This window comes from Ovis aries, chromosome 9 (assembly GCF_016772045.2).
Source record: "Ovis aries strain OAR_USU_Benz2616 breed Rambouillet chromosome 9, ARS-UI_Ramb_v3.0, whole genome shotgun sequence".
NCBI classification, from domain to species: domain Eukaryota; kingdom Metazoa; phylum Chordata; class Mammalia; order Artiodactyla; family Bovidae; genus Ovis; species Ovis aries.
This window is the reverse complement of record NC_056062.1, coordinates 49,977,187-49,991,688: the sequence shown is the minus strand read 5'-3', so window position 1 is coordinate 49,991,688 and position 14,502 is coordinate 49,977,187. Positions and strand designations below refer to the sequence as shown.

The window sequence follows — 14,502 nt, the reverse complement described above, 5'->3', positions numbered from 1 at the left end:
CCCTTCTAATTAAACAACGAGGTTAAACAGCTCCGAAGGGAACCGCTGTTCTGCGTCCTGTCACCCTAGATTTGTTGTGCCTGCGTGTTGGAATCGTCCGCCCTGGTCTTCTGTCATAGCTTATTTTTCTCAGTGTCATGTTTGTGAGATTCATCTGTGTTGTTGACAGTATAGTATTTTTTTGCTATGTAATATCCCACTGCATGGATATACCACAATTTATTTGTTCATTATACTGGTGGCAGACATTTGGGTTGTTCCAGTTTGGGGCTGTTAGAGATAAGACTACTGTGCTGTGAACTGGAGAAGAAAATGGCAGCCTACCCTAGTATTCTTGCCTGGAAAATCCCATGGGCAGAGGAGCCTGGTGGGCTATAGTCCATGGGGTCGCAAAGAGTCGGACACAACTTAGTGATTAAACAACAACAATGCTATGAACATTTTTGGATGTATACATTTCTTTTGGGGATGTAGCTGAGTAGGTTATGCATGTGTTCAGTATTAATACATAAGGTTCAACCTGACACATTTTCCTCCCACTAGCAGTATATGCGAGTTTCCCGTGTCCTTGTCCACAAAGGGCATCTTCAGCTTTCAAAATTTCTGCCTATTTTTCTGGGGATATAATAGTATTTCATTGTGATTTTAATTTGCATTTCCCTAGTAATTAAAGTGAACACTTTTACATATGCCTGTTGGCAGTAGGATCTTCTCTGCTACTGATACATTTTTTCTGTTAAAAACCTGCATTGGCAGGTTGTTTATTTTTTTCAGTTCTTTTATTGATTTGCAGGTTTCTTAGATATTCTGGATTAATATCCTTTGTCAGATATCTGTATGGCAAATATCTTTCTGTATTCCTAATGGTACATTTTGGCAAACAGATTTTTATATTAATGAAGTGTAATATGTTAGTCTTTCCCCTTACGGATAGTGCTTTTTAAAAAATTGAAGTGTAATTGAACATAGGTTTATATTAGTTTCAGCTGCACAACACAAGGATTTGATATTTGTATATGTTGTGAAATGATCATCACAGTGTCTCTTTAACATCCGTCCCCATAGTTAAATTTTTTTCTTGTGATGAGAAGCCTTTAGTTTTACCTTTCTTAGCTGCTTTCAAATATAAATTACAGTATGACTGACTGTAGTTACCGTGCTGTACATTACATCCTCTTGATTTATTTGCTTTATTTTTTTATTTTTTATTTTTTGGTGTCTGGTCTGCTTTATTTGTCACTCTCAGAACACCTCATTTTTGACTGGACTCAGACTTGGAAGTAGAAGCTCTCAGGGAGGACAGCCTCCTTCATTCTCTTGGCCAAAAGTTTAGCATATTCTGCAGCCTCTTCTTTATTTTTCTTAGTACGCTGTTTCTTCAGAGCAATACGCCGGCGTTTGTGTTGCAGAACTCGGGGAGTCACGAGACGCTGAATCTTGGGTGCTTTAGTCCTAGGTTTCTTACCGTCTTTGTTTAGGGGCTTTCGCACAACATATTGGCGGACATCATCTTCTTTAGAGAGATTCTGCTAGCTCTTTTGGGACCCAGGCGACGAGGCACTGTAGTATCAGTGAGTCCGGGAATATCCTTCTCCCCTTTTTTCACGATGACCAAATTGAGAACACTCAGATTGGCATCCACAATGCAACCCCGCACAGATTTGTGCTTTCTCTCTCCAGTCCTCCTTGGTCTGTAACAGGAATGCCCCTTACTCAGAAGCAGGCGAACTCGGCCATGGGTCAAGACACCCTGCTTCATGGGGAAACCCTGCTTGTCATTCCCGCCACTGATTCGGACCACATAACCCTTCGTTCATCGTCCACTTCAATGAGCTTCTGGCAGCCAGTGGCTTCATTCTGAAGCGGCCGCTTAGCCCAGGTCACATAGGCTCTTCCCGATTTATTTGCTTTATAACTGGAAGTTTGTATCTTTTGACCCTTTTTACCTACCTCCATCTCCCACCTCTGGCAGCCCATCAGTCTGTTCTCGGTATCTGTGAATTCTGTTTTTTGTGTGTGTTTTCTTTCTTTTAGATGGCACATATAAGTGAGGTCATGTGGAATTTGTCTTTCTCTATCTGACTTATTTCACTTAGCATGATGCCTTCAAGAGCCATCCAAATGGCAACTTTTTTAAAAAATTGCTGTTTAATAGTCTATTGTTTATGTGTATCACCTCTTTATTGTCCATTCATTCATCAGTGGACACTTAGCTTGCTTCCATGAACATGAGAGTGCACATATTAATATCTTTTCAAGTTAGTGGTATCTAAGAAGTATTTGCTTTCGATTTTTGGGGGATAAATACTCAGAAGTGGAATTGCTAGAATGGTAGTGGTTTTTTGTGTGCTATTTAAGACATCTTTGTCTCCCACAAACTTGTGAAGATGACCTCATATTATTTTTAGAAGTTTTATTATTTCATCTTCTAAATTTAGATCTAAGTTTGTCAGGAATTGAGGTTTACGTATGAGCTGAGGTAGGGTTCAAGATTTTTTTTTCCCTTTTAATACATAGACATTCAGTTAACTTAGCAGTATTTACTGAAAAGGCAATCCATTCAATCCATTCCTCTCTGCACTGCAGAGGAGGGGAGATCCAGGCCTGACTTCACAGGAAGTAGATGGGCCTTAGATAGTAATCACATCCAAGAGAGGAGTTAGATTTAGTACAGCATGGGGAATCTGCCAGTTAATGAGGAGTGTATCTAAGAAGTATTTGCTTTCTTCTTCCTCTTTTTTTTTTTAACTTTTTTAAAGCAATAATTTCTTTTAAACACACAGACACACACACACTTTATAGCAAAAGTACATAGAGCTGTCAGGTAACCATCACCTAGAAACGATTACCATTGCTGAACCAATTGCAAATAAGTTATGGACACGGTGTCCCATTACCCCTTATTCCCTAAGTGCACAGAGACTGTCCACTCAGGATGCTGGCATCAATCTGGTATCACCAGACTCTACTCCCACAAACCACCAGCCCATAGGCTTCGCTCACTCTTCAGTGATGACCCCAGTGGCGTCCTTTGTAGGGACGGCATCTCATCAGGATCACTGGCCTACTGTGTCTCTCCATTCTACTTACGTGAGTGGAACGGGAACAGGTCCTCAGTCTTCTTTTTATGACCTTGACATTTCCACACACTGCATGTAGAATGCTCCTCACTTGAATTTGTCTGGTGTTTCCTCATGATTTATGCGTTTTTAGCACAAACATCACAGAAGTGACCTGGGGTCATCTCACTGTTTCATGTCGGGAGATCCAGGATGTTGAAATGTCCCATTAGTAATGATGTTGGTTTGTTGGTGAAGAGTGTGTCAGCCACGTCTGTTTTGTAAAGTTAATTAATAAGTATGTTTTATTATTAAATACTATAATTAATAAGTATTTTCTGAGGAGATACTTTGAAACTATATAAACATTCTTATCAAACTTTCATTCACCTTCCAGCTTTGGCATCCATTGATGATTCTTGTCTGAATCAGTGACTACTCTGAAGGATGCCAAAGGGTGATTTTTAATTCCGTATTCTTTTTTGCTTTATTAGTTAGTTGGAATTCTACCCAAGAGCTTTCTCATCCCCCTCATTTTTTTGTTTGTTTATATCGCTGTTGATTCTTGGATTCCTGTTTTACCTACAGGCTTATGATTTTTGTGTGTGTGTGTGTGTGTGTGTGTGCTCACACGCTCAGTCATCCAGTTGTGTCACACTGTTTGTGACTCTATGGACTGTAGTCCGCCAAGCTCCTCTGTCCATGGGGTTTTCCATGCAAGAATACTGATGCAGGTTGCCATTTCCTCAGGCAGGGGATCTTCCAACTCAGGGGTTGAACTTGTGTCTCCTGCATGGCGGGCAGATTCTGGTATTTACCACTGAGCAACCTGGGAAGCCCTATGATTTGTTTAGTATTATTATCATTATTTATTTTGATGCTCAAATTGTCCCAGGCTTGGCTAGTGGTATGGCCCCTCAGGTTGACTCCTGTGTCCTTCAGATAGTTCCTCCTCATTCTTTGGGCATTGCTTTCTGGCAGTAGAAGTTGTCTCTAGGTCATCTTACATTTTCTTTTCCCTGGTTACAGTCATTTTTTTAGGAGCCCTGACTGACTGACTAATCAATTCATTCTTTTAGCAAATATTTATTGAGTAGCTAGTGTTATATGTTCCAGGGACTTTCCTAACTTCCTATGAAGTTGTTCCTTTAAATGTTAGCAACGTGTTGCTCTTTGAGAACTAGTTGTGGCATCTTTTAAATCTGTCTCATAATAGGAATCCGCAATTGTTGTTATGTACTTTTATGTATTTATGTTTGTCATTGGTAAATGTAGAAATTTCCTTTGGTGTATCTAAAAACCACTAAAAGCTGATGATGTGTTTACAATGTCAACTTTATAGCCGTAAAATATATGAGGATTTCTATGTAATGGTCATCTTTATGCAACTTCGGTCTAACCCACACATGTTGAATACAGTGGTACTACTTGACAGTTCCTAGAGGCAGCTCATAGTTTGATTATTCTTTAAATGTTTTCTGTGAGAGCGTTACTGTGTAAGTATTGGGCTGGCCAAAAAGTTTGAGTTTTCTCATAACATCATATGGAAAAACCTGAACAAAATGTTTGGCCAATCCAATATCAAAAGTTGTTCACATGTAGAGATGTCAGTCTTGTTCTGTAGGAAGCAGATGGAGTCCCTTGCTCCAAAGGAGTTGGGACCTTTTCTGGATGGTTTGTGCTTGTGTTTCCTTTCTCCTCTACTTCACAGCACCAGTTTCTAGCATTTCTGTGGAGATAATGTACTGTAGCCTTACTTTCAAGTGAGGAATTCACATGGGATTATTTCTTTATTTAAATAATATGAATACAGTACTTTTACTTAGTTTAAAATATAATTTTGGTGTGGGTGGCAGACATGCTGTATCCTGCCAGTGGATTAAAATCATTTCACTGGTCGTTTTCAAAAATATTAGTTTTCTGTTTATGGTCACACTTAAGGATGAGGTCTTTCAAGCTTCTTTTTTTTTCCGTCTATTTTTCTCCTTTGAACTTTATGCTGTTTGTGTCTGTATGATTGTTGCAAAGAATTCATAATGACATAAATTATACAGGTGATTAGTCTGTTAATTATTAAATCTTTCTGAAATAAGAAAAGTCTAAACTTCTAAAGGCGTTCATGGCTCTTTGGGGTTAAAACATCTTTGGAAGACTGTTCGGCAGTTTCTAATAAAGTTAAACATACGCCTACTTTGTGAGGTAGCCATTTCACTACTAGATGTATACCCAACTAAAAAGAGTGTACGTGTCTGCCAAGAGACTTCTTGAAAAATGTTCGAAGTGGTTTTATACTTAATAGCCTCAAACTGAAAACAACCCAAATATTCCGTCAATAGCAGGTTAGATAAACTGAGCAGAATATTATTCAGTGACAAAGTCTGAAATAGTGATGTTCAACAAAGCCTTATTTTGAAGGAAAGAAACAAGACAAACTAATAAACATTCAGATTTGAAGAACAGGCAAAACTAATCTATGATGGCAGGAGTCAGAACAGGTAAGGTGGGGAGGTGGGTTTTGACTGGGTATTTCTTTCTGGGTGATGGAAATGTTCAGATCTTAATCTGAGTGGTGGTTATATGTATATTTACATAGATGATATTTCATGGAGCTGTATGTTCAAGGTTTGTGCATTTTACTTATACCCTGGTAAAATACTGTAAAAAACAAGGAGAAGAGAATCCCTTTGTGCTTGACGTACTCTTCCTCTACTCTGAGTGTGTGCATTAAATTTGGGTTTGGACTAATTGGATTTATTTAATATGTTAACTTTTTCTTATCCTTTTTCTGCCTCCTCCTTTGTCCTCCCACCTCCTTTATTCTTTTTTCTTAGTTCATGTTCTTATTATACTCTTCCGTGGTTTCATGTGAATTCTTTAGAAATGAGACATAAAACTAGCAGCTTATGACTCTTGATGGCTTGCTTTTGGCCTGGCTGCCAGTTGTGCATTTGTGTCAGGTTCTACCACCCCTTGGCTGATACTGTGCCCCAGTTTCTCTTCTGCAATAAGTGGACCCATTTTTGTTAGTGATGAATGGAGTCTTAAATGTATGATGCAGAAGGCATGCTGTGCTATGCTTAGGTTGCTCAGTTGTGTCCAACTCTGTGCAGCCCCATGGACTGTAGCCCGCCAGGATCCTGTCCATGGGGATTTTCCAGGCAAGAATACTGGAATGGGTTGCTATGCCCTTCTCCAGGGGATCTTCCAAAACGAGGTCTCCCACATTGCAGGCAAATTCTTTACCAGCTGAGCTATAGGGGAAGCCTGCAGAAGGCATAATTCAAATGAAATAATGCAGAATTAGACTGGAAATACATTTTACTTTCTGTTAAGGCTTTAGGTTCATTTTTGTGATTTGTTATAATGTGTGCTGCAGCCCAGGGGGTTGCAAAGAGTTGGACGTGACTTAGTGACTGAACAACAACATGTGGAACATATATGTATATATTTTTAACTAAATAACCTTTTTTGCTACTTATAGTTGACATAATAGTTGTACATTATTTGTGAATTATTATGGGATTTTTCAAACTTATAAAAGTGGAAAGAATAAGACAATGAACATCTCTGTACTTATCGTCAGGTTCAACAGTTACCTACACATCCCATCTTACTTCTCATCTCTCTGTCCTCTGAATTATTTTGAAATAAATCTCAGATATGTCACTTCATCCATAAATGCTTCAGTATCTTTAAAGATTATTCACAAAGCATTGTTTTATTTACTATTTTCCTATTGTTGTAGAAAAATTTATTTTCACTAGATAAGTGCAAGAATTACTGATGACCCTGTATTTTTTGCTAATTTTAGTTGCTTGATGATCAAAATATAAATAAAAATATTCACAGATGATAATGCTTTTAATGATTAAAAATCATAAGCTTTCTGGAGGAAGTAACTGTCAAGTTCACTGGTTTTATGATGTACAAACTAAGTGACTTATGAATGTTTTGTTTCTCTTCTTTTGAAATAGTGTAACTGTAAAGTTCAATTTTTGATCATTACTATACAGAAAATGTTGCAAAAACCCTGAAGAGATTTCATTAGAAATGACTTTCCTGTTTATGCAGCTTGTTTATGCGCCTCCTTAGACAAATCAAACAAGGGGCCATCCACCCTTCTGTGCTAGTTATATGTAAAATAAATATAGACTGGATGATTTATTATGGAAATATTTCACTTCTGTGCCTTTAATATTTCTTTTAAACAGGTAGTATCACTCCAACTGTGGAACTGAATGGGCTTGCTATGAAAAGGGGAGAGCCTGCCATCTACAGGCCATTAGACCCAAAGCCTTTCCCCAATTATAGAGCTAATTACAACTTTCGGGGCATGTACAATCAGAGGTTTGTATGTCTTCTTTGGTTTTGTTCTTATTTATTATTTTATGCATATTATCAAAGTTTTTGAAACTCAAAAGGTATTTTTGTTGTAAAGAAAGTTGACTTGGGGTATTTTTCATGGAATATAGATATATCAGGCTTATAAAGAATTAAGTAATACATTAAAAAAAATAACTTTTACAGGCGCTCGTGAAAGCCCTACGTTTGCTGCAGGCAGGACCACGTTTTAAAGTTGTTTCACAGTGTGGTGTGGAATTCTCAGTTGTCTCGCTCATTTTTTCAGCAAGCAGATGCTTTTAGCTTAATTAGTACTTTTCTTAATTTGTCTGAATACATTATAAACATGACTGTTTATAACTTACTGGAAAGTTGTTAGGAGGATTTACTAAGTGTTTATGCACATTGAATAATTTTGGAATAGTTTTAAGTGTAACAGAATTTTCTTTTGCACATGTGGCAGAACTCTGTAAAAAAAAATCTCAGGGTTTTAATTTTTTCCTGATCATTTATAAAAATCATATGGCTCATTGTAGAGAATGTGGAAAATGCAGAAAGTTAAAAATACAAATAATTTGCAAACCTAGAATTAAGCACCTTTAATATTTTGATGTGCTTTACATTCTTCTTTTCATGTAAATATATTTAACCAAATATAATTTATCCTTTATATGCAATTCTGTCTTAGTTTATGGAAGTATAATATAGGAACAGTAAAATGCACGAGTCTTAAATGTACATCTTGGTGACTTTATTATTTATGGACCTATGTATTTATAGTTTATTTGATGACCTTTCATATCTGTGTGTCCTCATGTGATCATCACTTATCAAGCTCCGAACATTTCCATCCCCCTGAGAGTTTCCTCACACCTATTTACACTTGGTACTCCTCCTCCCAGAAGTAATAACCACTCTTCCATCTCCATAGATTAGTTTTGCCTGTCCTTGAACTTCCATAGATAGACTCCTACAGCATTTATTCTTTGTGTCTGGCTTTTTTCACTTCATATAATGGTTTTCTTGTTTTGTTTGTTTTTATTTTTTGATTTTTGGGATTCATCCATGTTACTTTTACCTAGGTTCTACCATTTTTTAAATTGCTGAATAATGTTCTTTGTATGAATATATCATTTTTCATTTTGAACATGGAGTATTACACCTTCTTTTCACTTAATAGAGGTATCATTTTTCATATCTTTGACCTTTGAAAAACATTTTTGATGGCTATATTCATATGGCTGAGGTATACTTTACAAATATTTAGTTAAGTGTAAACAAGGAATACTTGATAAGTATATTAAAAAACACCTGTTTTTGATCATCTAGATTGTTCCTCCCTCTTTTTTGACAATTATAAATGATGTTTCAGTAAAAAAATCTTTATATGCAAGTTTTGGTTTACATTATTGATTATTTCTTTAAGATAGATTACAGTAAGGGGAGTATTGGGTTAAAAAGAATAATATATTACCCAATTACATTAAAGTTTATACCAATTTCTTATAGCATATTTCATAGTATTCTGACAGCATTGAGCTTAAAACACAGTCTTGATAGTTAAAAAGTGGTATGTTTAAATTTTTTGGTTTTATTGATAACCTGTTAGGCTCAACAGTTTTTTAAATAAATATTTATTAGTTACTTGTCCATTTTAATCAGCTAATTTTGATTGCATTGCTTAATCTGTCTTCAGATGTTTGTGTGTTGAGGATATTAGCATTAAGAATATTTGTTTGATTTTCCTGTTTTTTAAAAATTGGCCTTTTTAGTTTTGTTTTTTAATATACTCCAGTTTTAAATGTTATACAGCATAATCTATAAAATTTTTGGTGTGATTTCTCCCACTGCTTCTATGCCTAAGGAATTCTTTCTCATGTTTGATCAGATATTTGTTGATGCTTAAAAATTTTTTTAATTGAGGCATAATTGACGTACAATGCTGTGTAAGCTTAAGGTATAGAGAACACTGCTTTGATGCATTTATATAGCAGTATGGGTGCCATTGTAGTGTTAGCTTCTAACCTCTCTCCAGTCACATAATTATCATTCCTTTTAGTGTTGGGATGTTGTTGCTTTTAAAAGCATTTTGTATGTTTGCTGACAAATTATTACCATTCAGATAGGCGAAGTTATTATCAATAGATAATCTAATACTTTCTGGTGTCTTGCTTGGTAGTGGAAAAATTACCATTCAAGATTCAGACCTACTCAAATTGAAATGGCCCATTTAAATTTTGTTGTTCAAGTTCTCTAAGAAAAACTTCTGCCCCTTTCTCTTTCCTCTCCAGTGTACCTGGGGTGGGGATTTACTTTATTGTCCTGGTGAGAAGGGAGGGTGCCTCTCTCCCCATCCCCCTCTTAGTGCTGGCTCATGTGGTCTTTGTGGTGTGAAGTCTCTTGTCCACCAAGTAGCTGATTCCTCTCTTGTCTGCCTGCTGAAACCTGCAGTTGGTGACTTGTAGTCCATCTTTTCCCCTCAGGTAATGCTGTCCGAGAGTATTGACCATCTTCCTCTTGCCCTTTTGGACTAAGCTCTTAGCTCTCCTTGTCTCCTTTGGATGTTGCTCCATTCTCATCCTCTTCTGTCTAACTGGAGCATACCAGCCCTCAACTTGGCGTCCCCGCTGCATGGGAAGCAGGAGAGACGTACCGTTTCTCTTTTGGTTGCTTTGCTTCCCTTTTTTCTGTTACATACCCTTGCCTTTCTCATCAGTCTGAGGTTACCGAATATAAATACAACCACTTGCCTACTTGTGCACAACAGATAGGTTTGATCACCTGAGATAGGAACACCTTGTCAATTTTATACTTATACTTTTCTTTTAAAGTACTATACTGAATAATCAAGAGAATATTATATTTAAAGCTTAATGTATTTTGCTATCTGTAGTCCTTTATTTGAAGTAAAGTGTTTGATTAGTGAACTTACTACTTTTAAATGAAAGCAGTCTAATGCTAAAGCAATGGAAAAACCAGCCAGTAGTTTCTGTCTTAGGTGAGGTGGCTGTTTTGATCAAGGCCCCGGAGCAGAGGGAATAAGCAGTGCGAATGCTGTGGTAGAGGGGAGAGCTTTGAGGCAGAAGAGACAGCAGTACAGAGCCGGGTGCCTCGATGCCGCCCCCAGGAGCCCAGTGTGGCTGGACCGGCCTGGGCCTGGAGGAGAGGAGTGGGGCTCTGAGCATGTGACAGGAGTCAGGTGGTTTAGTTGCTAAGCTGTTTCTGACTCTTATGACCCCATGGACCGTGGCCCACCAGGCTCCCCTCTCCATGGAGTTCTCCAGGCAAGAATATTGTAGTGGGTTGCCATTTTCTTCTCCAAGGGATCTTCCTAACCCAGGAATCGAACCCAGGCCTTCTGCATTGTGGACAGGTGGTTTGGCTTGATTTTTTCCAGTTATAGATTTTCTGTTAAGAGAGTGCCTGCATTTGTGCTGAGTCGCTTCAGTCATGTCCGACTGCGATCCTTTGGACTGTAGCCTTCCAGGCTCCTCTGTCCATGGGATTTTTCCAGGCAAGAATACTGGAGTGGGTTGCCGTGCCCTTCTGCAGGGGATCTTCCCGACCCCAGGGATCGAACCTGCGTCTCTTATGTCTCCTGCCTTGGCAGGCTGGTTCTTTACCACTAGTGCCACCTTAAGAACATTGTCATTTTTCCTTTCTTGGCAATTTCTGGTTTCAAGGTCTGATTCCATGGTTGTCATGAGGCTGTGAGAATTTTTTAATGACTTCTCCAAACAGTTATGCCTTAGGCAGTTCCCATTTAATGGATCAAGTGGACTCTTCCTTCAGATTTTTGAAGAGTCTTTAGAATTTTCTGCAGATCATAAAAAGGGTAAAAAGAAAATAAGGAAGTACTGGTAAACAACCAAACCATGTTTCAACCTAAACCCTCTCTGCTCACAGAAGGGCAAACCTACTCATTACTCATTAGGCTGTTAACGTTAGGGTTTCATATATGATCTTAATTTGCAGGTGACGACACCTGCGTGTGTGACAGGGAATTTGGAACCAAAGGTCAGAGGAGACGCTCTTCTCTTTGTCAGACTCCAGATGAATTCGTAGCTTTTTACTAAAGGTTCTGAAAGGTTAAGAAGTCGAAGAGGCAGGTGTCATTTAGAGGGAGTTTTGAAAAGGTCTCTTCATTTTCTGTTTAAAATAATAGTATTTAATAATTAGATATTACTCATGCCTTTTTTTTGAAAAAAAATTCTTTTCTGGTGAGGTTTCTCACTTGAACTTATTCAAAGGCCTAAACAGGAGCTCATAAAAAAGTCTCCCTCCCCCAGCCTGCCTCATTTTATGTTGATTGGGGTAAAAGGATTTATCCATGAGCAAACTCTGTATACAGCTCGAATTCTGAAATACCTGGGTCTCCGTCTAATGTACCCAAGATGTTTGAAAATGAATACATCTGGAACATCTTTTTCTTTCTCATTTGGGGTAGTGTTAACTGACAGATATGAAGTTGAATGTACACAGAAGTTTATATGACAGTACAAGATGTAAGATTGCTGAACATTTTATGCTTTTGTTTATATTTTTGTAATAAAGACTTACAGACATTATCTCAAGGAATAGAATGGCTGAAATCAGGCCTCCTGCAAATAGTTGATTAGTTTTTTTGTATTCACAGATTAAAAAAGCCTTATTGCAGGACTAATGGCCAGAAAGCCGCCTGGTCTACTGATGGAGATAGTCAAAGGGCCACAACTCAAACTGTATAGGCTGAACATGGGAATTTCTCTATGTGTAGCTGGAAGTCTCTTGGGGAAATCTTCAGGCATGGTAAACTGTAGGGCTTTCACGTTGCTGTTCCTCATTTTCCGTTTCTGTCTTTCTAGCTCTTGTCTCATCTTTCCTCTGCTTGACTTGATTTTCAGAAACACTGTCTTCCATTTGCTACACCTCACAGGCCACGTAGCCTTTAGGCTTGTACTAGAGGAGGAGCACATTTTTTTTTGTTTGTGGATAACTCTTAGAAAAGTTCCAGGTAATCTGTTCATCCCAGAACTTGTCAACCTAGAGAAACAGGGTTTAGTCCCATCAAACTGCTCTTCAGAGCACAGTTATTTTATAGAGTTGCTCCCTGAAGGCAAAGATTCAGAGGGAAAATTATTTCCATTATAGTCAGAGTATTTGGTTCAAGTCCTTGATCTGATGCCTTCGATCATACGATCTTGGGCAAGGCCCTAGACCTCCCTTACTCTCCTCTTTTGCGAGATTGCACTCATTCAGCAAACATTTGTCTGATGACTCCTCTTTGCCACACGTTGTGTTAGAGTAAATAATTTGTTGAAAGACAATATGGTAGACTCTAGTCGGCTAGAGGAGGAAGACAGAGAAAAGGAACTAACAGAGTGATAGATGTCTCCATAGACCGCTATGGAAACATTGAGAATGAGCACCTCACTCAGATTGGGGAATTAAAGAAGCCTGCCAGAAGGAATTGACACTTGAACTGCATCTTCGAAGTTAGTAAGGCATCAGCCAGCTGAAGAAGATTAAAGAAAGCAATCTAGATTTTGGGAACAAGGGCAAGGAATCTTGAGAAGTTTAGTTTATTCATGGACTTGCAAGCAGTTTGGTTTGAATGGAATTAAGAGGCTGAAGTTCAGGCAGGTCGCTAATCTGGATGTCCTCAGGTGGCATGCCAAGAGGTTTAGAGGTTATCCTGGAGTTGATTGGGAGCCTTGAAAGGATTTTAAGTTGAGAGATAAAATAATTGTATATCTGTCTTGGAAATACTGCTTTTGCACTATATGGGAAATAATTTGGATAGGCTTAAAATTTAAGGGAGAAGATGCATTACAAGGATGCTGTGATTCATGCTTAATGTGATGAGAACCTGAAAGTGAAGATGGAGAAGAGGGAACAGTGTCTAGATATTTAGGAGGCAGATGTGGGGATTGAATGATAGAGGCCATGAAGGGTGACTTTCACATATGTTGTAATAGTGTTCACAATGAGAGGAGTTGGAGTAGACCTTTGGAGAGATGAGGAATTCGGTTTTGACTATGTTCAGTTTCAACTGAATATGAGATCCTTATAAAGAGTCCATTTTATCACTCTTTAAAGCCTCAGTGAAGGGCATTTGAAGATTTATCTTTGGCATTGAGGGTTTGTTGGGAGTACATAAGGAAAGAGGAGTTTTAGGGTCTAGGGCTTCCATAATAGGGATGTGTAATATTATCTTGGATAAAATGGCATTGTTTAGGATACAGCCTAAGTTTGAGTGACACGTCTATTACTCGTTCATCTAGTATGTAGACGCCTTTCCTCAAAGGGTTTGGTTATACTGGATTGCTGCCGTTCCATTTAGAACGATTGCATGGCATGCTCCTGTGCCAAGCTCCCCTTGCCGTCAGGTGTGCTTGGTGTGATTGGTGTCAAGACAGTATTTGGATGCTTTTGGCCGATGTGTCCAGGTCCTGATCCAGTCACCAGTAGCTAGGTTAGAATAGTTGCTTTCTCTTAGCATGTGTAGTATGAGTCACAGCCAGTTAAACGTGTCCCTATAGGCAGATCCAGGTACTGCTTGAGGCTTCATGGTCTCCCATTTTCCCTGGGAGATAAATCTGTGAGACTTAGAACTTTGTGGACATCTATGGCTGTTAGTAGAAATTTGATAGGTGAAACAGATTTTCTGAAGCATCTGAGCTGATTTAATTTCATTGTGTTAATTATCAGTAAAACTGGAAATAACTAGATTTTACAGTTCAGTTCAGTTGCTCAGTCGTGTCCGACTCTTTGCGACCCCATGAACTGCAGCATGCCAGGCCTCCCTGTCCATCACCAACTCCCGGAGTTTGCTCAAACTCACGTCCATTGAGTCGGTGATGCCATCCAACCATCTCATCCTCTGTTGTCCGCTTCTCCTCCTGCCCCCAATCCCTCCCAACATCAAAGTCTTTTCCAGTGAGTCAACTCTTTGCATCAGGTGGCCAAAGTACTGGAGTTTCAGTTTCAGCATCAGTCCTTCCAATGAACACCCAGGACTGATCTCCTTTAGGATGGACTGGTTGGATCTCCTTGCAGTCCAAAGGACTCTCAAGAGTCTTCTCCAACACCACAGTTCAAAAGCATCAATTCTTTGGCGCTC

General features: G+C 38.6%; 1 protein-coding gene across 31 annotated transcripts in view; it reads left to right on the top strand.

Annotated features, from left to right (window-relative positions):
- Positions 1-14,502, top strand: part of STAU2 (staufen double-stranded RNA binding protein 2) — a 311,536-nt gene that overhangs the window by 42,221 nt on the left and 254,813 nt on the right. For all 31 annotated transcript variants that reach the window (XR_009595067.1, XM_060393813.1, XM_060393809.1 and 28 more), the window contains one exon: positions 7,271-7,406. Coding sequence is in view for 30 of the 31 variants with exons in the window: in XM_060393813.1 (XP_060249796.1) it covers positions 7,271-7,406 (136 nt within the window). In the remaining variant the exon portion in view is untranslated. The remainder of the gene's footprint in view (positions 1-7,270; positions 7,407-14,502) is intronic.